This window comes from Chelon labrosus, assembly GCF_963514085.1.
Source record: "Chelon labrosus genome assembly, chromosome: 7".
Classification (NCBI taxonomy): Eukaryota; Metazoa; Chordata; class Actinopteri; order Mugiliformes; family Mugilidae; genus Chelon; species Chelon labrosus.
In genome coordinates, this window is record NC_140343.1 from 19,153,484 (window position 1) to 19,179,788 (window position 26,305).

Below are 26,305 nucleotides of genomic sequence, written 5' to 3' on the forward strand. Positions count from 1 at the left end.
AAATGTTTTCTTTCTTTTTTTCAGGTAATAAAAAAGCTATTATTATTATTATTAGCTACTGTCTTATCTTATAACAGCTGTATGTGCCTCTGGGAACAAGCTCATTTTGTACGCCACTCTGGCAACCTGTGTGATCATATGAGCACAACCCAGTTTACTTTCTTGCATCCACATGATGTTCACAAACCTTCCAAAAGGCCCCCGAACTTAAGAGACAGGACGGCCTGCATGCATATGTTGAACTGCATGTACTAGAGCATTTTTGACATAAACCAAAGTACTGGGTAAACATCTAGAACAGATGGTGAAGCTTGAATAGCCATTAAACGTTTGTCCAAGCTGCTACAGTTCATCCTGAGGGGATCCTGGATGTTTGTAGATCCAGGAGCACTTTGAGGATTTAAATCTTGACTAAAGCGGAAGACTCACTGATTTACAGATTTCACCATCCACAGATTTACATTTACACAGACTATAACTGAAAGGCCACCTAATGAACCACAATACCTCTAAATAAGAAGTTATAATAATAAAACACCCGAACATTATATATAATTCATGATCCAAATTCAGACTACAACCCTAATATACTGACAACAAATGAGTTATGAATATAAACGGTCCACTAAATGATCGTTGCAGTGAATAATAAAAGGGGAAGAGGAGTTATGTATGCTTAAGTTTGGAGTTTGACTGTAACTTGTACCACAGCCCTGATACAGGCTGCATGGTGTGACAGACGAGTGCTCTATGATTGGTTGAACTACTGAAAGGCTACATCTGTGGAATTCTCTACTGTCACTCAGTTGACCAATAAGCGTGAAGCTTGTGGGAATGGCCCCACCCTCGTGGTGATATTGGCCAATCAGCGTGAAGTAGAGGCGGCGCTGGTCTCCCTTCTGGTCCCTCCTACCTATCGCAGTGAAGGGGTGATCAGGTTTTTGGGGTTGGGATAGCCAGTACCTACATTTACATTATTTCCTCTGCTGAGAGGTGTTGCAGATATCTTCAGTTTGGGAAGTGAGCACACTGACACGTCTGTCCACGATGGACCCGCTGCTGTATGTAGGAGGTTTGGTCGTCATGTTCCTGCTGTGGATCAAAGTCAAAGGTCTAGATTACGTGATCGTTCACCAGAGGTGGATATTTGTGTGTCTGTTCCTGCTGCCTCTCTCCGTTATATTCGATGTGTATTACTATGTGAGATCATGGCTCATCTTCAAGATGTGCTCTGCGCCCAAACTGCACGAGCAGCGCGTGCGAGACATCCAGAGACAGGTGAGCGAACCGTCACCACCTCGAGGCGTGTGCGTGGACAGGTGTCTCGTCTCCACTATACTAAAACAAAAAAAAACGCTGCTCCAGTTATATTGCAACTATGCTAAAGTTTTAATCAGCTGCAGGATATCAGTGTTTCTGCCACGCAGAGGAATCTGTTTTATTTGTGTGTTAAGATAAAGTGTTTTTATTACATGTGTTCATGGTTCAGCTGGGATAGGCTCCAGCCTCCCCACGACCCTTCACAGGGCAAGTGGTTACAGAAGATGAATGAATGATTGAATGAGTGGATGAATGTTCATGGTTTGCAAGGGATCATGGGTAAAAACTCACATTGTCTCCTTGTGTTGTGATTTTATGCGTCAATTTATGGATTACATAATTACATAGCATTTGTGTTCTTGCCTTATCTGCCAATTATTCAAGTCTTTTCATTTATTTAACTGTTTTTATGCTGCAACACCATGTTACACACTGCACACGCAATAGTTGCTTTTCTGTGAGCTTCTTATACCTATAGCTGTCTTAGTAAGAAGTTATTTTAAAAAATAGTGGAAGGCCAATTCCTTTAAAGCAGCGCTAGACATGCAGACAGTTGATGTTTACATGTGCTGGACTGTGAGTGCTTTAACGCCAGCTTCCTTGACACTTTTCAGGTGCGTGAATGGATGAAGGACGGCCGTAAGACTCGGATGTGCACGGGTCGACCCGGCTGGCTCACCGTGTCTCTCAGAGTGGGGAAATACAAGAAAACCCACAAGAACATCACCATCAATATGATGGACATTCTGGAGGTGGACACAAAGAGGCAGGTAAGAGGAGGCAACTAACGCAACTCCACGTGTTTTGCATTCCTGTGGAAACCAGTCAACAATAGCAATATGAGTGAGTTTTGGTTACACCATCACCATTCGAGCATGTCCGTTCAACTTTACGGAAGGACCCTTTTGATTACTTACATTTATAGTTGTCATAGAGGGAAGATTAATATATTATTGGTATAAAGTAGTAACAGCATTTGCAAAGCCTCGGCTTTGAGAGTGTAATATCTAAATGGATCGCAGACGCTATTCATTTTGTCAATTTTGCCAGTGTGTTTCCTGATAAGAAACACAGAGCTTCATCGCCCTATGTAAATATTGACACTGGTTTGAGTTTCATTTTAATTTATGACTGAAAGAACTAAACAACTATCTGAGGGATTGAGATTATCATAAAGTCTTCTGATTGTATCTCTAGCTCCACCATATGGTTGACATTTGTGGTACTGAGTGAAATCTAAACCACTAACATTCAAAAACATTGCCAGGGACGTTTGGGACCATGTTTATGATCCCCTCAGGATGAAACCTAGTAACTTCAGTGACCCTTTAACCTTTGCTCTAGCACCACTGTCATGTAACAGTTGAATTCATCCACCACTTCCGCCCTGACTGAAAGAGTTAACAGGAAAATCAGTACATTCATGGTTCCCAGAGGATGTGTCCTAAAGTCGAAATATTTTTATCCTTTAACTTTGCTAAATGTTCTTCATTTGTGGTTGTAAATTAAATGTAAACCATTAATTATGAAAACAGTGAACATTTGCTGTGAAGTTTGAGACACACATTCATGATCCCCTCACCACCAGTTACTTCTGATTTCTAAAGCTTTATTCTAGCGCCACCGTAGTGTAAAAAATGTACTTGTCCTGTAACTTTGTTTTAATATCAATGCTAGCAAACTTTATTAAGATTGATAAGCATTAGTTGTTGTTTTGTGTAACCTATGACTGGTGAAGTCTGGAAATCTAGTGTGTACTATAATAGCAGAGTCCATGGTTCAACCCCGAGCCACTGTTGACCTTTGTTGCTTAATGCTCCCCTATCTCCTGACGTTTATCACCAATCTGATGTCAATTGTGGTCCCAGATCTTTAGCCAGGAGGACACAATTTAACACATAATTAAAAAAAAAAAATAAAAAACATCTGATGGTGGATTGTTACTCTTTGTTTTAGGTGGTGAGAGTTGAGCCACTGGCTAACATGGGTCAAGTGACCGCTCTCCTAAATTCCATTGGCTGGACGCTGCCAGTGCTGCCGGAGCTGGATGACCTCACTGTGGGTATGTCCTGTATATTGCAAATTGTTTTGTTGTATTGTAAATAGCATCATCTGGTTTCTAGAAATAGAGAAGACTTCCACAGCTCCGTGATGCAGATCCCACATCTCTGCCATCAATCACTGCATCCTGTTTAGAGCCTCAGCGACTTCTGTAATTATGTTAAGGGACTGATGTTGTAGCTCAAAAGATGGAACTGAGAGGAAATGGCTGCAGTGTGGAAGCACCCTTGGATTGGGTTTCATAATGGATTTCCTGATGCCATAAACTACGCATCAACAATCTAATGTTTTCCCATCAGGCCATGGTACATTCATTAATCCTGAGGTCCACACAGGCACAGATATACACTCTCACAGCAGGAAAGCGCTGCTATCTGCTCCTGTGTTTGCCTGCTGCTGTTCTCACCCAGGTAGAAATTCAATTACTACAGAATATGTTCTATTCTCTCCCCTCTCTCAGGTGGTTTGGTGATGGGCACAGGCATTGAGTCTTCCTCCCACATTTATGGATTGTTTCAGCACATCTGTGTTGCATACGAACTGGTTCTAGCTGATGGCAGTTTAGTACGCTGCACTGAGGTGAGAAATGAATGTGTGTGTGTTGTGTATGAGTAATATATCTGAGCGTTTACATTAAATACATTTTTGATCTGTCTGTGGATCTCTCCCCAGTAAGGTCTTATTGCCCGGCAGTCCCAAAAAATATGGAAGACAGATATTATTTATCTCTTAGCCTATTATAGTTGCCTGACTGTGCTGTATTTATTGCGTATGTCTGATTACTTTTTCAGGCAGCAGTAACCTGATACTTCTGTGGGTGTAATCTCTTATTAAGTCCTCGTATCAGTGGTCCTGATCACGCTGCTTGAGATCAAAAGGCTCTTGAGGCTTGATTTAAACGGACATGTGTTTTTAGTCAAATTGTTGTCTCCCCTGTGACCAAACACGAGTGAGGAGCACTCGTGACACCCCTCTCCCCAGCTTCTCAGCTCATAACTAACTTCAGCATGAAATTATTAAAGGAATCATTCTTAACATAGCCAAAATCGCATTTCATTTGCAGCGTTGTGATATTTTAGCTTTGCAAATTAGCAGCCCAGGTCATGGTTATATTATAGGTTACTCTATAATGACACATATCATACATAGATTATGCCATGATGCAGGAAGAAGAGCACGACAGTTCTCGACTAGTGAACAGACATAATCATAGTAAACAGATCTTTTTTAAAACTCATATGTTGGCAAATACAAAGTAAAGCCCCGTTACAGATACAGACACAGAATGCGTGTCTCTGATCACGTACACCAAACGCTATATCGGTTTAGCCTTTCTTTTACAGTAACGCTACCATTAATTGATAAAATAAAGTAGACATTTATCAGCTGGAGAAATGGGTCATCCCATTTTTGTTGCCGTACGTAATTCAAACAGAGCCACGCTATTGTTCAAACCATGTGATACTGGTATGAAAACTGCGATGCCAAAAACACAACCAGGGTATTATGGCCAGCACACCACATCCCAACAAAAAGACTAGCCTGTAATTGGAGTCCAGAGTGTCATTACACACACAATATGGTGTGGCGTTAAATATTTGCTCCCCAAATTTGTTCTTTTTGTATGACCCACAGACAGGTCCACAATTCTTGTTTCCAAACAAAATACAACTAGTGATATTTATGCTACTCGTTGTCTATATTCTTGCTTCCAGTAGTTGATCCCTGACACCTTCTGTCCAAACAGCCTCATAAAGGTCAAGAAAGCTTGAAACCTTCGATTGGCCAGTGAGTCGGTCATGGCACTACTTTGTGACCCTGCAGTTGTAGTGACTATTGTATAATGGAAAAATATGGCGAGTCTGAACACTTTAGGTGATCTTCTGACACAGGCCCCAGCATTGCAGCGTGGCTTGTAACAGTAGCATGTTGTGTTATGGTCACACCAAGGAAAGCAAGAAGAGTAGTCACCTTGTGAGAATATAAAGTGGTCGCTGCTGTGAGGTTTGCTAATGTGAGAACGTGCAACACAAATAGCCTAATGTTAAAAGCCCAAGGACCATGACCACAGTCACCACCACAAGTGTGCCACAGATCTGTACACATTATGTCCTTGTTCACACAGGAGGAGAACTCAGACCTGTTCCACGCAGTCCCGTGGTCATGCGGAACTCTGGGGTTCCTGGTGGCAGCTGAGATTAAAATAGTCCCGGCTAAACCCTGGGTGAAGCTGCACTATCAGCCGGTCAGAGGACTGGAAAACATCTGTAAACACTTCAGCGAAGCATCAGAGAACAAGCAGAACACATTTGTAGAGGGAATCCAATACAGCCTGGACACTGCTGTCATCATGACAGGGACCATGACTGACCACGCAGAGCCTGACAAGGTGACGTATTTGTGAGTATTTCTCACATGTTTGATCACATTTAACTTACCTTGTTTCTCTATCACGTCAGATCAACAGGATCGGCCTGCACTTTAAACCCTGGTTCTTTAAGCACGTGGAGGGCTATCTGAAAGGAAACCACACTGGAGTAGAGTACATCCCTCTGAGGCAGTACTATCACAGACACACGCGCAGCATCTTCTGGGAGCTCCAGGTATTCACACAGGATCCATGTTTCAGAGAGCCCGAAGAGTACATTAAAGAGCTGCCCGTATCTGCCATATTTTAGCTTGTCATCAACTTGTTTGCTCACTTCTCTTTATAATGCTCTAATGCTCTCTCTCTCTTCTCTCTCTCTCTATTCCTGAGAAGGGCTTGGCATCCTTTACTTTCTGTAGCAGTAAATAGTGTGATGAATTATGCATCTCACTGGCTTAAGAGATGCTTCATAGAGCCCCTTCGCTGCTCAGAGAGAGTGCCCTTGTAGACAAAGTGTTATTCGACTGGCATCATTGACTGCCCTCTGGTGGAACTTTAGAGGATTATATCATCGTTTCATTTACATGAACAAATGGAACAACTCAGCTTCTACTCAACTAATGAAATGTATAATTTAATACTGACTGTTACGTAGGTGGCAAAAATGTTAGATTATACTTGAGAGATTACTTATGTGATTGTTTCTTTTGTTAGGCAATTACATATTACATTTTTAGAATGCAAAATCTTAAATGTAATTAGCTAGAATTAAAATATTTAAATAGGAATTATATTACTCTGTTTATATAACTAAACTGATATTTGGTTTAAGGAAAAGGCTTTTAAGGTTACTTCTTTGCTTTATTTATTACACAAGCGTTCAATATTGGAAAGAAACACACCTAATCAATATGTGAGCAAAGAATTATTTATTTTTCAAAAAATCAAGTTCCTCAAAAGTAAATACGATTCATCTTGACAGATTCAAATTTGAACATCTGGCCTACTTAAAATCAATGAATCCCAAATGGAGTTGATCAGAAGTTTTTCAGTCACATGATCCAAGAAAGTAACGCTCAATCTACACGGGTGAATTTCTTTCATCTTCTGGAAATGTGAAAGCACGGAAAACAAACCTTGTGAATTCAAACAGATGGTGTTCAGAGTGAAATATTTTAAAGCTTTTAACTGAATGGGACGTGAATTTTAATATATAATATTCAGCAATGATTGATAATCGCAGTGAGGTTAAGTTTTATGGCTGTTTGTGTGACAACGTGACATCTCAACATAACTTCTAATGTCTAACTCTGTGGTTCCCAACCTTTTTCCTAGTGACCTTCTAATTTATATCTAAAATAAATTGATTGTCAGTAACTAGCTTCTTGCTACAAATGAATTATTGAGATATAGCTTTACTTTCTATTAGTCTGATTAAACACTTGCACTTTTATGTGTCTATAATTATTCTCTTAGTGTAGGGAAACCGAGGTTGAGCCAGGAATTAGATTGACTTCTGATGACTGATTGATCTGCCATGTCACAGAGGTTGGGAGGTCACAGAGGTTGGGAGGTCACAGAGGTCTTGGTTTTTAGTGTGAACCAAAAATATATATTTTAAGATATGTGTGTGTGCATATTATCCACTAAGTGTGCCACAATAGTTTTATGTAGCACATGCACACACTGCATCGCCTTACAACTTTAAAACAGACAACGCCTCAAACCGACAGGTGATCTTACCAGCAGTCCAAAACCCAAAGACATTTCATTAAAACTAACTTAGGCAGAGCAGAGCTATATATTCTCATACCTGTGAAGTTGGAATCAGACGTCAATTATTACAACTCTTGTCAAGGAACTGTATCAAAAAGAGCAGCTTTACCTGTTTGCATACTGTATATCTTAGTGCACAATTGTGCCTTCTCTCCAGGACATTATTCCATTTGGAAACAATCCCGTGTTCCGCTGGCTTTTTGGGTGGATGGTTCCTCCCAAGATCTCTCTGCTAAAGCTCACTCAGGGAGAAACCATCAGACGTCTCTATGAACAGCACCACGTGGTCCAGGACATGCTGATACCCATGAAGCATCTGCAGGCTGCCATCACACACTTCCATCAAGACATCAGTGTAAGAATCAAATATGGATTAGCGTCCAGCGTTCTCAGGTTACATACCATATATTTTACTTCTTTTCGAATTCTCTAATTTACTTTTGTTGTTTCAGGTTTACCCTCTGTGGCTGTGTCCATTCCTCTTGCCACCGGGCAGAGGGATGGTTCACCCTAAAGGTCAAGAGGAGGAGCTGTACGTGGACATTGGGGCTTACGGGGAGCCTAAAGTCAAAAATTTTGAAGCTAAAGCATCAACGCGTCAGCTAGAGAAGTTTGTCAGAGATGTGCATGGGTAAGCCACACAACTTAAACTCAGCAACCAAAGCTACGGTGTGACATTCACACTGCACTGACTCTTTTTGTATTTACATACTGTCTCGTTGACCTACAGGTTCCAGATGCTTTATGCAGATGTGTACATGGACAAAGAGGAGTTCTGGGACATGTTCGACGGACAGCTGTACCACAGACTAAGAGACGAGCTTGGTTGTAAGGAAGCCTTCCCAGAGGTTTATGAGAAAATCTGTAAATCTGCCCGACACTGACCTTCACCTCCTGTCTCTGCCCCGACCTCAGCCCTGTGTCAAAGTAACACTGAGACACTGGCTGCAACTTGGTGAAAGACACTAGTTTTAGGACATTTCTACAAAAAAATAAGGACGAATGTTGTCAATTATATGGGTTATGTTCAAAGTTTAATCACGTTCTGATTTCATGTGCTGCCTAACTAAAACTTTATATGAAACTTGATGAGACCATATTGTACCAAATGTCTTATACGACATGGGTCTTCTGAGGGCGTCCTGTGGTGTCTGGCAACAGAATGTTGTTAGTGGGGGTCTTTGGATCCTATGGGCTGAGGAGAGGGGCCTCTATGGATCATCCCACAGATACTTGATACTTTGGGATCTAGTAAATTTGGAGGCCAGGTCAACACCTTGTGCTGTTTTTCATGTTTTTGTGTGTGTGCCTGTGTCAGGCTGCATCCTGCTGGGGATGGCTGCTGGGATCAAGGAGTGTCATTGCGGTGGGGTGGGGGTGCCTGGTCTGGTCTAGGTGGGTGGTACATGTCTAAGAAACATCCACATGTATACCAGGTCCAAAAGTTTCCCAGAAAAACATTGAATTGTCACAAGACGATCAATGTTATTTACTTCACCTGTCACCTGGTTTTATTGCTGTGGTTGATAGGTGTATCTTGTTGTTTCCCAGATTGCAAAACACTTCGAAAACACGACCTCCTGATGAGCCTCATGCACTTATTTTAAAATACATCATTTTGTGACAAACAAAAGTAAAATTGTAAATCCGAAAATCCATAATTTCTATTTTGATATCAAAATGAGATCATATCTCCTGGATTGTTTAAGAGTTGGATAAATTAATTAATTAAAAAAATAATAATTTCTGCAATCGAGTCAGTTTTCATTCTTTTGAGATATCATGGTAATCACACACAACTCTGTCTTACTACTTTCACGTGGACTCTCCATAGCCATAATAGATTCTCCTTAATCTAATCCTAAACCTTTTAATGTGAAAGATTTATCTGGTGGGGTCCAACACTTTGGTCCCCCATAAAGGAGGACACAAATATAGGCAAACCAGGAGCGCATACATCTGTGTGTGCATTGATCAGCTCTGTGCATATAGTGACTAGGTTTGATTTATTAGCAGCACTCTTTAACTAGTTCCTCGCGTTACTATATACAGATGTTTCATATGATACTTGGCCAGCCTGTGTTTCAAGCAGCGCCGGGCTTTAGTAACTAAAGACATCCTGGATGAAGGGAGGTTTTACCTGAACCTGCTGCTGGAGATACCGGAGGAACCAGTATATATGCGCTGTCAGAGCCGCAGGGGAAAGGTTTCCATAACACATCCTGACACTTGCGGTTCCGCCTTCTTGTCCAGTGTGTGTGAGTCGCTGCTGACTGGGTGGACTGTCGGAGGAGCTCCTGCAGCCGGTTTGGTAACATCGCTGTTTCACCCGAAACAACTTCTACAAACTGACCGGAGTCATTTGGAAACACAGGTACGGTTTAGTCAGGTTGTTAGTCATTAAAGTTTGAGTACTAACATTGCACTGCCTCTTAAGACGATTAAGACTCTAAATGACGGGAAAATATAGACTTACGGTAGGGGTTTTTAAGAGAAGCTAACTTAGTCCCGCTAAGTTAATTTTAGCTAGCTGTTGGCTAGTCCGTTAAGTTTTATCACTGCTGCTGCTGCTGCACCGTATTAGCCGCTGTTAGCTAGTTTATGATTAAGCTTCTTCTTTTCAAAGGTGACTTTGAACATGTGTTGCAGCCCCGCAAGTCGGTAAACCTTCAGCAGGTGTCTGTTTCTAGCTGGTAAACGTTGAGTTTTAGCTACTGAGTTTAGCTCAAGTTCCCTGGGTGTAGCTTTAGTTTCCCGACGGGGGTCTTTACTACTGCAGGTAAGGAGAGGACAGCCGACTAGTTTCCTTGTGCGAACGTCTCAGGACCATTCTGGTTAGAAATAAACCTTTGACATACTAAACACATACTTTACATACTTTCAACGCTCAGACCTGTTGCTTGTTTTATCACCAGCCAGACACTAGATAAGCTGCCCCTATCCCAATAACAGAAGGTGTGTTGTTCTTATCATAATTGTGTAAGTCTGAATTAATAGTAATTTTAGCTTCATGGCCTGTTGTGACTGGGCACAAACCTTCTAGCTCTCTTGAATGTTGCCACAACCTCATGCCAGTGCTGTGATTGCATGTTTGCAGAGACTCTGGACGGGAGCATCAAGTGCACTCCATACAAAAAGGCAGGGCCAACCAGTGGTGCAGCAAGAAGAATTACCTGTCCTTCTAGTTTGTGCTGTTCTGCAGACTACAGTGGAGACCAGCCCGGGGAGAGGAGAGAGGCTTTGGGAGAAAGCATGCCTACTGACCAGGAGCCCACCTTCACTGTGAAGCTGCTGCAGCTGCTGCTGCTCTCCACCTACTGGGGAATGCAAATTTGGGTCACCTTCATTTCAAGTTGGTACCATGCACAAAGGCACATGCACACACGGGATTAAAGTAAACAGAAAATTCAGATATACAAATGAGGAATGATGATTTCAGGATACAGAATGTGTTGGTTTGTTGTTTTGCAGAATGCACAACTTGATCATGAGTGAGGTGGTTGTTCAGTAGGGTCCCGACTATCCCCTGATATGACCTGAGAGACTGGATCATGTTGTGTTTTGGGCTGTTGTATTTGCAGTTGTGAACTGGTGGTTTACTCCCATTTTTTTTTTTTCATGGCTATATGCAGACTCTGTCTTTCTTCAGCTGGTCAGCTTGGTCACAAAGTTATTATTATTAAATTATTATTGCCTGAACTAATCTGCGTACATGGCCTGCTTGTAGAGCTATGCCATTCACATAGCTGTCTATCTGCTCTTCAGCAGTTACTGTATATTATTAACTCAGAATGACCCCTTCTTGGCCCTCAGTGCATTGAAACAGCTGAGCTTCTTGCCCACTGCTTTTGTCATGATCCTACTGTGGTTGTATTTTTGCAAACATAATTTTATAAAGTATCGTTTATAATCCTAAAATGCAGAAACAACGTAGACTCTCTATTAGAAATGTATGTATGTATCTAAAATTGTTGTTTTTAATCATGTTCTTTTCAGGACATAGCTGCTCATGCGGTGCTTTGTATATAAATAGAAACCATTGCATCCCCTGCGCTGTTAAGTGCTCTGTTTTCTGCACAGGCTTTGTGATGGACAGCCACCTGAACAGACACACCTATGGGTTCATTCAGAGTCGCCTTGTCCCTTTCTACCTCCACCTGGGTTCCGCCTGCGCCTTCTTTAACCTGACCATCTACGCCGTGTATCATCCCAGCGACATGCTGAATGACAGAGAAGCCTTTCAGGTGTGTTGATTATTCTCCGTCGCCACATTGCATTATACATTTTTTATTTTATTTTTTTTAACTTTTCTTAATTTCTGTTTCCGCTCTTGCCGCCAGATCTTCATCTTCTTTGTGTCGGTGACCGTTGCGGCTGTGAACGCTCAGTGGTTTGGCCAGATGACATCAGAGATCATGGCCGACATGCATCTTATCGAGCAGACGTGCGGTCTGGGTCAGGACATCGGCCTGTCGTCTAACCGCGAAGCTTACGCCAAGCTGTGCGAAACAGACGTCAAATACAGACACCTAAGCAGCCGCCTGTGGCTGTACAGGCTGCTGTCCTCGCTGTGTAACCTGTGCTGCGTAGGCTGCAACTTCTACAGTCTCTGTTACATGGCCGAGAACCTTGTCACGCTGTAAAACTGACACACAGCAGCTGGACTGTTAAATCGTTTCGATGAATACCATCACAAATCCAGGAACACTTTTGATTTGAAGCTGTAACTTATATATTTAATTCACGTCTTTTTTCTGCCTATTAGGTATGAGATGAAATGTCAGGTAAGCCTTGTTGTTTATTTGTCTTGGGGAATGATGAAAGGAAACCACATTTCTTCCCTGAAGGTAGAGGGGTGAGTAACGTCTCACCTCTCACCTAGTGTGGCTGATGTCGTTGGCTGCCTGGAGATTTCCTTTTACCATCACTACATACCTACCTTACAGTAACATAAAACAGGTGGAATGTTTTAAAAACTATAGCAGTATCAGAGACGGGGTAGAAGAAAATATCCCAATGCACTGCACCTTTTTATATGCACACAATCGAAAGGCAGCTTTAGGAAGGGAACCACTCCCGTGCTGCTCACTCCCGCTCTTTCTGTTTGGGTGGAGTTGTGTTACCTTGCTTACAGTGTAGCGTCACAGGTTTGCCCTGTCCTGACCTTATGTTGCCTTACAAGCACATGTGTGTGAAAGGTTGTACTATCTTTAGCTCCCCTTGCTGATGCTGATATAAAGAACGGTTTAATCACGTTTACTCCAGTATGCAGTCAGTACTACTTTTAGCTTGTCAAGGGCACACTTGTGTCTGAATCAAATGGTCTTTGTAACTGCTGTATTGATCTGCAAAATGAGCAGGGAGACAGCAGGGCTGGTCTAGTCGTCCAGCAGGTAGAGCCTTGCTCTTTTCCTGCCTTTATTAGTGCGTCATGAAACTCTGTGGGTGGCCATGGGTGGAAATGGGGATCAGAGTTTCAGTTTTGCTGAACAGCTTTGAGGGTTTTAACAATCTTGTAGACACATTGATGCAGATATTAGTATGGGGGCATATTTTACTGGGATGGTTAAAAGTATTGATCAGACTTGCTTGAGTTGATGTGGCTCTGTTTAGACTAAATGTCTGTAGTAGTAGTAGTAGTATGGGCGTCACAGTGAGATGGAACAAATAATGAGATTCCCTACAATAACTTTTGCATTTCCCACGATCCACACAGATCCTACAGGATGTCACAGCCTACGTGATGTGACACTTTACATGATGCTTTTAATGTGGAAGGCCAGTGAGGGCTGTGTAGACACTAATTTTAGTGGGTACACAGACTTGTGGCTCGGATAAGTCTGTATTGTTGAGCCAGCAAACTTGTTGTGTAACACAGTGCATAACTATTACACCACAATACATTCTTGCTGTAAGTTAGTGCTAGAGCACTGCTTTTGGCTGTGGATTGAAGGGAAAACAACACAAGAGTAGAAAAGAAAACCCCACTGTGACCACTTGGTGCCCTGCAGGATAGTCTATTTAAAGACCTGAATGACGCTTCTGCATTCTATAGTGATCACTTAACATCCCAGGGTGACCCCCATAAATGTTTTTACCTTACATTGGGCCTATACCACTCATCATTTCATGTATATTGGTGAAGGACTTTAAAGCTACTGTAAATGTCTGTAACTCCCTGTGATTTATTTAGCTTCATTTTACAACAACCTGCAGCACATGAGTGTATTACTGTTTAGTCATGACCTGGCTGTGGGGAAATATGCAGGCATGAATCAAAGCCAAACTATTTTGTGTTCTGTGCAGTTTTTAGTCTTAGGTTGAACATCTTTAAATTGTTTCCCATACCGAGCACAGAGGAGCTGTGGTCAGTTACATGTTCGTTTCTCGTCCTCCTTGTTCTCCCTGTCTAGAGGAAACTCTTCAGTCAGTGTGATTTTGTTACCTTTTGGTTTTTGTTTGTGTCAGCCTATTTTATGTGTACATGTAAACCGGAGTAAAAATACAATCAACACCAGCAATTCCATATTTGAGGTGGTTACCACTGAGGGTGGATTCTGAATCTCTTCCCCCTTATCTGTTGGTTCAGGCTGGACTAATGAAGGTGCTTAATATTGGCAAAAACAATGCAAACTGTGTATATATATATATATTATCATTTCTGATGTTGCCTGAAAGCTCAGCAAGATTCTGAATGAAAGTCATTTGACAGTTTTGTGTATAAACATAAAGGCTGTATTCGGATGTTAAATTTTAAACTTTAATTTGTGGATATTTATGGCAGTTTTCTTAATGATATGTTTATGATGACAGGGTTGAGGTTATAATAGGAATTGTTGAATACTGAATGTAAATTAAGACCAGTATGGTCAGAACTGAGCTGTTAATGGTAGTGGGCTTGTATCGGAGATGTTTCAGCATGTTTTTTGTATTAAAATGTATTTTCTATTAATGTGTGCCTCATCTTCAGCCTTTTTTTTTTATTTTATTTTTTTTAATTGCATTAACTGTAGATAAATATGTAGAACTTGCTCTGGAAGTACAGGTGTTTTCTATTTTGGCTCTGTGCTTCATGAACTGGATTTAAAAGGTACCAGATTGATGCCACATTGACTGGTAGTTTCATGTTTTGGGTGAACTGCTTAGATTTCTAGTCTTGCACCAGCTGAGTTTATGTCCAAGAAGATATCATTGTATATGGTGTGACTTAAAACATTTCAGGGTGGTGCTATCAGGAAAAAAAACAACAAAAAAAACATAATTTAACTCTGGTGAACTTTGAACAGGCTACAGTCACATAGATTTCTACACATAATAGGTAATGTCAGATGTGTGGGTGGAGGGAGGGTTGTACAAATTGACTCCAGTTTATACAGATCTGACAGAAGGGGGAACTATTTCCCTGCTGTAGTTTATGATTGGCTGGAAGTATAAACAGGTTCAGTTGCGGAGCTGTGTGGAAATATTAACATGGGAGTGTCTAAAATAGGAGTTCCCTGACGTCAAAGACTCAAATGAAGCTGGTGGATGTTTAACGAGGATGATCTGTTCACACGATATCTTTATTCCCTTTAAGTCAATTTGGTCTATTTCTGCTGCTCCATTGTCTTCACCACTTCTACTTTCCCACATCAAAATCACTTTTTTTCAATTTCAACCTGAAGTCTCTTGTCCAGTGATGTGTTTGTTTGAGTTCTGAGTAAATGTTCTTTATATTCATTCCACATCTGTCATGCAGCTCTCCTACAGCTCCTCCTAGGTTGTCCAGGATGGCTCACCAGCATCTAGACATATGGGTCCTGTCCTCAGATACTACCTTCATCTATGGGGACTCTATGATGTTACTTCTCATCTCAAATCTGAATGCCAACGTACGTAATCTCACGTTACTTCACTAACACTTGCTTTTTACTTTCAAATTACATCAGTCCAAAACACAGAAGTCTTGGATTTTAGATGGTGAATACTTAAATATATAAGTAATCTTCTAGATGCGGAAATGACTGGCAACCTGAACAACAAATACATCACGTCAGGAGAAGTTTTAGTTTTTTTTTTTAATGTAAAAATACACCATCAGGTTTCAGCTACAAATCCATGGTTACTGTTTGACATGAAATCAGATCAAGCCACTCCACCTACAAATAGTAATAAATATAAAACCATGTTGACAAAAGTGTTTAAAAAAGAAAAAAGAAAAAGAAACTCGTACCAGATTATTAAATGTTTAAATAACCAAGTTCCTTGTGTAGTACTTTTAAAAAAAAAAAAAAAAACCTGAAACTGAACTTTTCAGGAAAGTACATTAATCTCAATACGAACGATGAAATGTAACAGGAGGTGAGGCTGTTTTTAGGTGACACCTCAGTTAAAAGTGCGATAATGTGTCAAGAAAAACAAAAAACAAAACAAATGGACCCCCTTATACAAGTAACAAACTGTAAGTACTGTTTGTTAAGTCTGCATAGAGAGAACCAGGTACAGCCTAAGATTCAACAACAAACATTCTGTAATACTGAGGGAGCAAAAATGTAAACTGTCTTCTTAAATTATCTCCCAAAACGGAGGCAGCAACATCATTTAAAGCCACAATCCTTGATGGAAACATAACAGCCCACTGCCCGTCCACTTTGGTTGTTTGAAGGGTGATGTTAGATCTCTGTCACCACCAAGCTTATAAACAGTGTTTGCGCTAAAATCAAAAGATATGTACCAGGATAAAAGACTGAAACAACAGAAAATGTCAGTGTCAGTGCATCTCGCTGTGCTCAGAAGGCACCTATAGTTACATTCCTTGTAAACAGCAAAACAGAAAAGGCAATATGAAGGATTGTGCCTTTAAAATAACCATTACTTAATATTCCCATGATTCGTCGGTACACACACACTCACACACTTAAAACGGCTGATCAATCCAGCTGTTCACTCCTGTGAAACATGACGTCACCCGACATTTAACTTTAAATATTGTGTTTGTCTAAATATCTAGAAATGTTTTAATATAAATAGTATTGGTTCCATGTTCCCTTGTTCTCAATGCTCGCAAGTACAGTATCAAAATACAAACGCTTAAAAAGATAACACCATCTAAAAGTCAACATACAAAACCCTCTGGAGGGTTGTGTAACCATGGCAGCGGCAGGAAAGGCAGGGTGACGGCACGGCTCCATTTCCACATAAATGCACACCGTCAGTCCCATGCCTTCACAGCTGAAATACTCCATAAATAAAAGTCTAAAAATAGAATTGTTCATCAGCCTAAAAATAATAAAATCCAGTGTCTCTGTCATACGACCACCTTGCCCTTAATGTCCAGCTTGGTGTTTTCGCTTGCTTTGCTGGACTGCTCCTCTGTGAGAGTGATGTACGAGTACACCAAGCTGCCAGCAATACTGCAACGACACAGACAGAGCAGACATGTTAGTACATCTGTAAAAGGAGATTTTTAAAGGGACAATGTTGGACAAAACCATGTTGTCATTTGTGTATCACAGTATTAAGGTGAACATGTTAGAGCGCATCACAGGCTGTAAAACTGGTCCTATTTCTTAACAAGATCCAGCATGCACAGTGAAAACATGAACTAATGTAACACTAAAAGGCCACACTGTTTAAGTTCATTAACTGAATTATATATTATGTTGAGGCATTTATAACTTTACTGATTAAATGAAATCAGCTAAAGCTAAGAAATGTCTTTTTTTTCTTTTCTCAATGTGTTCATAAACTAATTACCGGACAAATTAAAAAGTGGACCCAATGATGGCTCCAAATTATTGTAATACTTCCTGAATGAATGTGAATCTCATTTCAAAGCAATCCGTCCAATACTTGCCAAGATAATTTACTTGAAAACCACAATTTGAAGTAAATGGTGGCAATAAAAGTCAAGGGATCATCAAAGCCATTAGTACACAGTTGATATGTTTGCGTGGACTATGTTTGTTCAATCTGACAGACATCATTAAACACTGTTTACATGGATGAATAATAATAAGATACTTGCATTTAAATGCCACAACATAGATTCACAATCAGAAAAATTCAGTAAAATATGAAAAGTGGCTCTGCCCACTGTGAAGCTTTGAATCTGCCAGAAATATAACAGAATGTTTTTTCCCCAACTTTCTTGACAACACTGAAGCCATTCTCTAGGACACGATGACCAAAACAGCCCTGCCCACATCAGCTCCAGCTGGTTTGAATAACTCGTTCAAGCAAGCTGGAATCACAGGCAACCATGCACAGTAAGAATGTACTTACTCCAGGGAGAAGCAATTGAATGATTACATGTTATTAGACGTTAACAGGCGATAACAGACTATCAAAGATTTTCTCCACCCCTCTCAATCTGATTGAAAAGTCCTTCTCATCAGGTCTGTTGTGACTGAGGTGGATACAGGAGGCATCCCTGTTCTGACTGGGCTGCTATTCTGATTATTAGTGGAGAACTAGTGTCCACAGTAAGATTCAGACAACCATGAACGTCCTAATCTAAAATTCTGACCTGCTAGCGCACAAGAGAAAACATTAGTCAGACTGATCTTACAAGGAACATGAATATTTGAGTATATGTGAGAAATATCCATCTAATAATTCAGCTATGTTAGTGGTCAACTGACAGAGCAACACATTACCAACAATGGAGGCAGGACGCTCAGTAGTGTAGCTAAAAACACTAGATTATAAAAAGGAGCCGTGTTATTTAACTGGGTCTATCTGCTGTGTGACCATACAACATTCAGTTTACAGACTGGTATGTCAGATGGTTGTCGTGTTGTGTTCAGGGTCTCTTAAGACAACGAGACATTTTATCGTACATTAAAACATCAAGGTTCCACTAATGAACAGTTAGATTGTTGGGGAGCTCATATTCAGAACCGAACATTAGCAAAAGCAGCCACTCCTGCTCAATGAGAGACTGTAACATCACTGCTACACAAGCTGGTAGTATATGCTGAAAAATTCTTGGGAGAAGCCAGCAGCACCTACTACTGCTTACCTGTGCTGCTAACGAGAAGTTAATATTACACTGCCATAAGTATCTGTGTACACATACACAGATACTGGTATCGGTACTGCTGCGTCCTTAAAATGCACCTCGTGATTTCATACCTGATGTTTAAACCGATGAAATTAGTCCAAGAGAAAATGTAGTCTCCACTGAAAACCATCCCAATGTACGTCACCAAGACATTCTGCAAAACAGAGAACGTGTTAATGAAGCCGAGCGCTTTGTGTTACAGTGTATTCAACTTCACCGAAACCTGCGTCTCACCTTGATGCATCCCACAATCGTAGTTGTTAAAGCTGAGTTGTACTGAGTACACAGCACAGTGGAATACATCAGAACAAACCTGCAAAATAATTTTATCGTATTACAGTTGACTCAAAGCGTGTTCAAGCACGAAATCACGTTTCACAACGTTAATGCAACACGTTAGACAACAGGGTCATTGTGAGCTTCACACTCAGCCAAGCAGTGGCCTTGTATCTGGGCTGACACATTCTCCTCATATTCTAGATTTCTACTGATAGAAAACCACAGACAGTGGTGTAATGTTGTGGACAAGACACTATCTTGATTGCACATGAATGTATGACACACTTAAACTTTGTTCCAAATCTTACCCCATGATACAGGAGAGGATAAACTGGGAGAGGAAAACCGCGTCCGACCAACCCTCATATTCCACGGCCTGGCAAGGGAATCGGCAAAACTCCATTAGTGAAAATGCACAAATATACATCAAACGCTAATGAAAAGGGGTAAAGCAGCCAAGGTATGTGATCACATATTCAAATGACTTGCTTTAAGTTATTGCTTTTTGGGTGTGTCATGTCAGGCTTTCAGCGAAAGACAGGAAATGAAATAAATAGTTCCAGGGAGCTGATGACAAGGACAGCAGTACAAGTAACATTTACAACTTGTAAATGCAGCACTGAGTTTCCAAAAAGCTTTAAAAAGTAGCAGCCTGTATCTGTGCTGTGACTATTCAGTTGAGAGAAGTCGTAGACGTTGCTGTAATAACTCTGCGAGGTGCATAATAGCATCTTTGTGCGTTCCTGGCTGCTGGGCCCCAGCTGGGCAAACCAGAAGGTCTCTGCCAGTGCTGACCAAAAAGCTCATATTTACAGCCCACACCCATGCTTACACGTATGTGCAGTTACTTTAATGTAAGATTATAACTTGCTATAACTGCCCAAGAACACACTACAAGACCTAAGCTTGGCGGTTCAGCAAATGAAAAAAAAATGAATGGCTGTGAATTGGAGGTTTGAAAGAAGAACATTAGAAGAGTAGAACGGCTCACCTTCTGCATATCTCCAGTCACGTGAGCCAACAGCAGAGTGGGAATTATCATAAATAATGCATTGTAATACAATAATCCATATTTCCCTAACTCCTGGAAAAAAAGGGAGCAGAGAAACAGATGTGGAAATGGGGAAACGGCAACAGGAATACAGAAAATAAGTAGAGGCAGAACAGAGACAGTTATTCACAAGTGTTTCAGAGCATTCCTCACTAACTAGCACACAGATGTCATACATGGCCAGACCACTACACCCACACTACCTAGAAGAGAAAGTATGCATTTGTCTGTTCCTGTTTCACACCTTTCACTCACTCCACCCCCCCACCCCCCCACCTCCCCCCAGTTTAGCTCTGTGCTAGCAGATGGTGCTCTACAGACTAAATCTGGACAGAGTTCTGCCCCTGCTGTAACGCGAGAGCCAACTCGTCTGCTTACGCGATGCAAGAAACAACCAAAACAAACTACGAGCCATTACTGACTCAACAGTTAAAATGAAGGGAACTCTGCAAAACAATTAGTGAAGCAGCATGGCAGTAATTTAGAATAACCCTGACTCACAAAAACACATTTAAACCCCGATAATCGAATCACTTTTCTGGGGAGTGAAAAAAAAAAAGAAGTCGCTCAGAGTGTCTGTGCACACTGCGTTCCTTTAAGCCAGAAGCTGAAGGACAGTTTGGGTTCTCCACATTCACCAACATCAGCTCAATGCCAAAAACAGCTCCTACCCAACAATGCTCACTATTCATCAGATGGTGTTGCCACATACCTTCGCATCTAATTTTTGTTTCACATAGGCTCCGTTGGCAGCAGTCAGAATGTCGTTCAGGAGAATGAATACATAGCCTTGCAGGTCAAAGGATAAGTCTGAGCTACAAACAGAGATGAGAGAAAACATTGGAAAGTGTCAAAAAAAAAAAAAAGTAAATAAGTGTTCTGTCAGTTATAGCTCGGGGCATGGTGTGTCTCAACAATGCTCCTATAGCTACAGCTGTGTCTAATGACTCTGAGGACTATATCAGCTAAGTGTGGACATATATCAAGACAGGACAGCACTTTGTAGTGAAGGTAATTCTGGTCTGGTTAACAGCCACGACCACCTGGATGCAGCTGACCTTACCTCGCGGCTATAAACGCCCCAAGGATCATTGTAAATACTGTCAGCTGGACTGGCCTGGAGAACTTCTTCCTGCCACAAGTCAAAGAGAGCACAGCAATGAAACTCAATCTGACTGCTTTGTGCAGTCAATAAAAGCCAATAAAAAAGGCTTGGCGTCAATCTGAACAAAAGGACCAGGAAATTACAAGAGAAAGTAGGTTATGTTTAATGTGTTCCCTTACTTGAGCAGAAATCCCTCTGCCAGCATAGTGAACAATATGGAGAACCTCCTGAGGACTGTAAACATCGGCAGACTGGAGGAAGATGACATAAGTTAGGACAGAAATTTATCAGTGATTCATGGCATTGGATGCACAGTTACCTCAACTTATCTTTAACAGATGATTCAGAGAACTTACTTCAGCCTTTTGGTTCCGAATAAACCAGTGATTTGATTTCCCACATAAAGGAGAGGTAGAGGAAACGTCTACAAAACAAGAAGATACACTTGGGTTTGCCGAAGAAGGACCAGAAAATTGATAAAAATGTAAAATTAGATTAGAGCCGAAACCATTTGAAGACTCTGATTAGCTGAGAGGCAGCATTTATTGAAATCCGGAGCAAAAAGTATTTGAAGTAAACTGAAATTAGGACAGTTTGTCCAGCACAACAATACATCTACAGGCCTTTGGAAATCTGTTATGGATGTCTGTCATTCAAAAACAAAGGTAGATGAAGGGGCAATGTTGTAAAGTAAATTTACTCTGCATTTTACTTATTTGTTTACTCTGTTTGGACTCCATTATAGTAGTTAAATATTGTACTTTCTACAGCACAACATAATTTATCTTTACAGTGGATTAGGACTTTAAAACACTGTCATGACATACTGAATTATATAAAATGCATATATATAATGAGCAAAATCAGATCTACCTCTGTCAGCTACAACATTTAAATACTGCTTGCATGTTAATACATCAGTGATAACATACAGTATATGGTGGAGTCCAAGTATAGTAGCATAAGACTCAGAGTACTGTAATGCTTATTTACTACTAATACTAAAGTACAAATGATTTAGGATTACACTTAAACACAGTATTTCACATTTAAAAGCGTAAACGTGACAGAGCTTATCCGGGTGTGTCAGGAGTACTTTTACTTTGTCCAACTTTGCAGATAAATACTTTTACTTGAGTAAAGGTTGTAGTACTTTTACTCGCAATGGAGTATTTTTTAGATTGTTTGTGGAAGATCTGAGTAGCTACTTGTTCCAACCACAGGTGAGTCTCACCTTGCGAGGTATGCTCTCATCGAAGTCGGGGAAAGTGATCACCCTCGCAGCCTTGCCCACCCACAGCACGATCACCGTGGCCAACATCTGAACACACATTTGAGAGGAAATCAGTGGAGCTGGCTGGGTTTTTAAAAAGCGGCGTGTGCTTTGTTACAAATAAGGAGGGAGGAGGGGGGGCATTCAACTTACTTGTCCTATTCCGACACATATTGAAGAAGGGAACCTGAAACAGAGTTGGATGTTAAAACCTCAGCACACTGCAATTAGCTAATATCACAAATTAACAATGGACGGTTAACATTTAGCTCCACAACATGCTAAAGACTGTTTAGCTTTCTTCTTCTTCTGTACTACAAGGTTTAGCCTCGCTAGCCAAAAAGTTGCCCTGGAGCTAATGAGCTCCACGGCGTCGGCTCCTCTATCAAAGCCGAGACACAACTTCCAGTAGCTAGGTTTAGCTAACACGGCGGCTCGTCCAACGGCAACCGTTATAAGCGTCAGTGAAACCGTTACCTGTAGTTGGTGAGGACGCTTTTGTTCACCACGACGATCAGGAACGAGCTCAGACCGTAAAAACCGGCGGCAAACAGCTTCACGAACAGTGTCAGAGGTTTGTCCGCCATCCCCGACAAGTTCTCATTCCTCTATGAGCGTCGGCTCTTCCCCTGCCATCACTTCACTGGCTCGCCCACCGACACACAAACACACACACACACACACAACGGTAACGTCAACGTTTCACAACTTCCGCCTCGAGCGTCCAAAAAAAATAGTTACTTTAATGTTGCTGGAATTAACCACAGCATGCAGTTTATCGACCTAGCAAGCACATATAAAAAGCTGAAAACACAAACCACGTATTGCTTTATAGATAATTATTATTTTTGTTTTTACAAGGATTCGTAAAGAAACAGTCTGATGGAGACGTTACCTTCTCTGCAGCTTTACTATCTCCCCCACACTTTATCAATCATCTATCAGTTCATTTAACGGACAGCACAACACTTCCTGGTTCTAACCCGACATGTGATCCGTTTAACCCAATCACCATTTAGGTGACTCATTCATTCATTAGCTACGTTTAATTGAGGCGTTACGTTGTCTGCTATAGATGTGAAATAGTAAGCTATAATTACAGTCATTTACATCAATTATATTTCCTGTTTACCACAATAAACCTGTTCTCACTATTCATTTGTGTTTTTGTGGTTATTATGTGTGTGTTATTCACACTGAATAGAATAGAATAGAACAGAATGCCTTTATTGTCACTATACACATGTACAATGAGATTAAAGCCGTCACCAATAACAGTGCAAAAAAACAATATACAGCATAAAAAGACATATGAAACTATAGACAGAGGTAAGGTGCACAGTCCTGAGGAGATTTGCAGAAATAAATACGGTGAATATACAGTATTTAAGTATAAATACTGATAAATACATTCGTAACTGCAGACATAAAAAACAGTGGAATGTGCCATGTTTACTATTCAACCACAAGATGTAGGCAAAATGCATGCTTAATGATGGAAACACTCAGTGATTAGTATGTGCTCCTCATCAGCTGTGGACTGTGTGTTAATATCTGGTAGGAATCCAGATCTTCATTTTGTTCTCATGGACTAAAGGTGAAGTTGAGAGTGAAATATATGATGATTATTTCATAACATTGGGTCCCTGTGAGGGCCTGCAGTTAGTACAGTGCAGACTTGAACAGGGTTCTGCGTTAAAGGTCTCCAGCTATGTGGTGGCCCGCACAGATCTCCCCAAAAATGTGCAACTGCTGTAAATGAATATCTGCATACGGCTGGAGCCTATCCCAGCTGTCATTGGGCGAGAGGCGGGGTACACCCTGGACAGGTCTCCAGTCTATTGCAGGGTGCACTATGATGTTGAACACAGTAAACATTTAACTGCTAAGCATCAGCATGTCAGCATGGTCCCTGTGAGCATGTTGTTAGCACTTAGCACAGAGAAAACTATATGCACACAGAGCCTCACGGAGCGACTAGCATAGCCTAGACTCTCTGTCTGGTTTGTAATTACACACTGTATTTGATTAAGACATTTTATGCGTCTCCAGTGTTGGAAACTCGTCATGACGACCGTGCCCCCTTACTTGTGTAAAAAGGCTTGCCTTTTGTAAATATTGAGTCATCAGCACATTTCTCAGACATGTTTCATTCATAAAATAGCAATGTTCTCACTGAGAATGAGATTGGTCAGCTTGCTGCTACCTGACCTCATAAAACTGATAAAGAGCCAGGTCCCAGAGCTGTGGCCAACTACATACAGTCTTTTAATTATCCAGTAAGTGTGTTATTATGATTTTATTGAACACATGCATGGATAATTAAGACAACTCAGAGCAAAGAAAGCCTTGCACGCCCTGCGAAATCCTTGGTGATATGCTGAGGGAGGCACAGGGCCCAGGTTGGGAACAAAGGGCCAAGGCTACACTTGTATCCTTTGGTGAAGCCTGTTTATACTAACTGTTACGTGCAGCAGCTGGATTTAATTTATTTAGAATTACAGGTTCCACATTAGATCTGTAATACTTATAATAGAATGTGTTATCAACAATTCAGTATGGAAAAAAAAAAAAAAAGATTGACAAGATCGTTTTTTTTTTATTATTATTATTATTTTTCTCTAGAGAGAGGAGGAAGTAATTTAACCAAAGCCTTGATACGGTACTAAATGACCACAGCATGAAGGCCAACTTCCTGACCTGACCTTGCAAAGGCTCGTGTGTATTTTGGCAGGTGGTTGTCGGATTCAAACCTGACGTGTCTCTGATAAGCAATGTGTCTGTGCGTGTGCCACGTTGTCAAGCAGAAAGCACAGTTGTCAAGTCAACCCCTCATCAATTCCCCTTTCCGAGTAAGAAGCAGAAGCAGACATCTGATCTGAGCCATGTCTGGACTGAACGCCTCCCTGGGATACTTCGTGGTCGTGTTGATTTTTGCAGTCACTGTTCGGACGCTCTTTAAAAGGTGGCCGCGGTTCAGATTTGCGTTGGAGTTTGCCTCCTCTTTCATGCTGGTGGCATGCTGGCTGGAGGTGCAGACCATTGTGGAGGTGGGTCAGTGGGCCGGGGGCTTGGGCCCTGATGTGACTGCAACCATGCTGTTTGTGGTGCTGCTCACCCACGGTGTGATCTGTGGTGGCGCATCGGGGAATCCCACGCTGGTGCTGCAGAAGTTTCTACAGCTGGAAGCCAGCACCTTGCCCACACTGCTTGCTGTTGCAGCCCAGTTCGCCGGGGCTCACTTAGCCCTTCTTGCAGCTGCGTACTACTGGGGACTGGAGCTGACAGACATGCACATGATCAAAAACCTGATGGCTACAGAGTGCAGCACATCTCTGCTGGTCTCTGTGCTTCAGGGCTTTTTTACAGAGTGTGTCTGTGCGCTCATCTTTCACCTCCTCCACTTTAGTCTGCAACGCAGGTCTGCTCTGATCCGGGTGCCCCTTATCGCTGTCCTCCTCACATTCCTGTCCCATACAGGTTAGTCTTAGGTGAACTTGTCCACAAATGCCACACCAAGGATCTCTTATTTTCAACAATGTGTTAAATATCTTTTCATTATTTTATTTTTTTATTTTTACTGTATGCAAAACATCTTGGCTTTCTTCAGAGTTTAACCAGAGTCACTAAGAGCAACTAACATAAACTTTACTCCATTTCTTTCTGCAGCCAGAGGCTACACCTCAGCTTACATAAATCCATCTTTGGCCTACGGACTCACCTTCTACTGTTCTGGATTTACCTTCTCACAGTATGCAGTGGTTTACTGGCTGAGCTCTCTCACAGGTATGCTATATTAAATGAAGTGTATGTGCCGTCATTTCTTTAAAAGTGAACGCAGTGTTTACAGTGACCGTCTGTTTTCTAGGCATGACTCTGGCTCTTCTCTTGTACATGGGCCATATCCCGAGGATTTTTGCCAGGAACCTACTCTATAGCCAGAAGACACGCTTCAGAGTGCCAAAAGGAGACAAAGCAGAAAAGAAGAAAATGTGAAATATCCTCTTTATTTCCTCCCAAAAAAAATC

General features: G+C 41.3%; 4 protein-coding genes across 6 annotated transcripts; 3 read left to right on the plus strand and 1 right to left on the minus strand.

Moving 5' to 3' along the window:
• The first annotated feature begins 296 nt into the window (after positions 1 to 296).
• Positions 297 to 9,220, plus strand: dhcr24 (24-dehydrocholesterol reductase). The gene is made up of 9 exons (XM_084548823.1): positions 297 to 1,278; positions 1,935 to 2,090; positions 3,277 to 3,382; positions 3,842 to 3,960; positions 5,507 to 5,770; positions 5,841 to 5,984; positions 7,683 to 7,880; positions 7,978 to 8,156; positions 8,256 to 9,220. Exons 1-9 carry the CDS (start codon positions 1,048 to 1,050, stop codon positions 8,407 to 8,409), a joined length of 1,551 nt encoding a protein of 516 aa, XP_084404949.1. The 5' UTR covers positions 297 to 1,047; the 3' UTR covers positions 8,410 to 9,220.
• A 159-nt stretch (positions 9,221 to 9,379) lies between these two features.
• On the plus strand, positions 9,380 to 14,449 carry LOC311490759 (transmembrane protein 205). Of its 2 annotated transcripts, XM_084548424.1 has the most exons (4): positions 9,380 to 9,899; positions 10,623 to 10,877; positions 11,606 to 11,769; positions 11,866 to 14,449. In XM_084548424.1, the coding sequence occupies exons 2-4, from the start codon at positions 10,778 to 10,780 to the stop codon at positions 12,166 to 12,168; spliced, it is 567 nt and encodes a 188-aa protein (XP_084404550.1). In that variant the 5' UTR covers positions 9,380 to 9,899; positions 10,623 to 10,777; the 3' UTR covers positions 12,169 to 14,449. The 2 variants fall into 2 exon arrangements, with proteins under 2 accessions (XP_084404550.1, XP_084404549.1); XM_084548423.1 differs by lacking the exon at positions 9,380 to 9,899 and having other exon boundaries at positions 10,568 to 10,877.
• A 1,114-nt stretch (positions 14,450 to 15,563) lies between these two features.
• On the minus strand, positions 15,564 to 23,203 carry LOC311490449 (nucleotide sugar transporter SLC35D2-like). Of its 2 annotated transcripts, XM_084547930.1 has the most exons (13): positions 23,173 to 23,203; positions 22,755 to 22,920; positions 22,431 to 22,464; positions 22,239 to 22,325; positions 21,361 to 21,428; positions 21,184 to 21,255; positions 20,963 to 21,031; positions 20,612 to 20,714; positions 19,840 to 19,932; positions 19,157 to 19,224; positions 18,804 to 18,882; positions 18,641 to 18,723; positions 15,564 to 16,917 (listed from the first exon to the last, which is right to left on the minus strand). In XM_084547930.1, exons 2-13 carry the CDS (start codon positions 22,862 to 22,864, stop codon positions 16,812 to 16,814), a joined length of 972 nt encoding a protein of 323 aa, XP_084404056.1. In that variant the 5' UTR covers positions 22,865 to 22,920; positions 23,173 to 23,203; the 3' UTR covers positions 15,564 to 16,811. The 2 variants fall into 2 exon arrangements, with proteins under 2 accessions (XP_084404056.1, XP_084404055.1); XM_084547929.1 differs by lacking the exon at positions 23,173 to 23,203 and having other exon boundaries at positions 22,755 to 23,090.
• Positions 23,204 to 25,055: 1,852 nt separating this feature from the next.
• Positions 25,056 to 26,296, plus strand: aqp12 (aquaporin 12). The gene is made up of 3 exons (XM_084547651.1): positions 25,056 to 25,757; positions 25,947 to 26,063; positions 26,146 to 26,296. Exons 1-3 carry the CDS (start codon positions 25,163 to 25,165, stop codon positions 26,271 to 26,273), a joined length of 840 nt encoding a protein of 279 aa, XP_084403777.1. The 5' UTR covers positions 25,056 to 25,162; the 3' UTR covers positions 26,274 to 26,296.
• The last annotated feature ends 9 nt before the right edge of the window (positions 26,297 to 26,305 follow it).

Excerpts from the sequence above, each read along its gene's own strand:
- dhcr24 (XM_084548823.1), top strand. The coding sequence starts at position 1,048 with ATGGACCCGCTGCTGTATGTAGGAGGTTTGGTCGTCATGTTCCTGCTG. Across the intron at positions 3,961-5,506 it reads GTTTAGTACGCTGCACTGAG|GAGGAGAACTCAGACCTGTT; the intron begins GTGAGAAATGAA and ends TTGTTCACACAG. Across the intron at positions 5,771-5,840 it reads ACCACGCAGAGCCTGACAAG|ATCAACAGGATCGGCCTGCA; the intron begins GTGACGTATTTG and ends CTATCACGTCAG.
- LOC311490759 (XM_084548423.1), top strand. The coding sequence starts at position 10,613 with ATGTTTGCAGAGACTCTGGACGGGAGCATCAAGTGCACTCCATACAAA. Across the intron at positions 10,878-11,605 it reads TTGGGTCACCTTCATTTCAA|GCTTTGTGATGGACAGCCAC; the intron begins GTTGGTACCATG and ends TTTTCTGCACAG. Across the intron at positions 11,770-11,865 it reads ATGACAGAGAAGCCTTTCAG|ATCTTCATCTTCTTTGTGTC; the intron begins GTGTGTTGATTA and ends TCTTGCCGCCAG.
- LOC311490449 (XM_084547930.1), bottom strand. The coding sequence starts at position 22,864 with ATGGCGGACAAACCTCTGACACTGTTCGTGAAGCTGTTTGCCGCCGGT. Across the intron at positions 18,724-18,803 it reads CGATTGTGGGATGCATCAAG|AATGTCTTGGTGACGTACAT; the intron begins GTGAGACGCAGG and ends TCTGTTTTGCAG. Across the intron at positions 16,918-18,640 it reads TTCATCGGTTTAAACATCAG|TATTGCTGGCAGCTTGGTGT; the intron begins GTATGAAATCAC and ends GTGTCGTTGCAG.
- aqp12 (XM_084547651.1), top strand. The coding sequence starts at position 25,163 with ATGTCTGGACTGAACGCCTCCCTGGGATACTTCGTGGTCGTGTTGATT. Across the intron at positions 25,758-25,946 it reads CACATTCCTGTCCCATACAG|CCAGAGGCTACACCTCAGCT; the intron begins GTTAGTCTTAGG and ends TTCTTTCTGCAG. Across the intron at positions 26,064-26,145 it reads CTGGCTGAGCTCTCTCACAG|GCATGACTCTGGCTCTTCTC; the intron begins GTATGCTATATT and ends TCTGTTTTCTAG.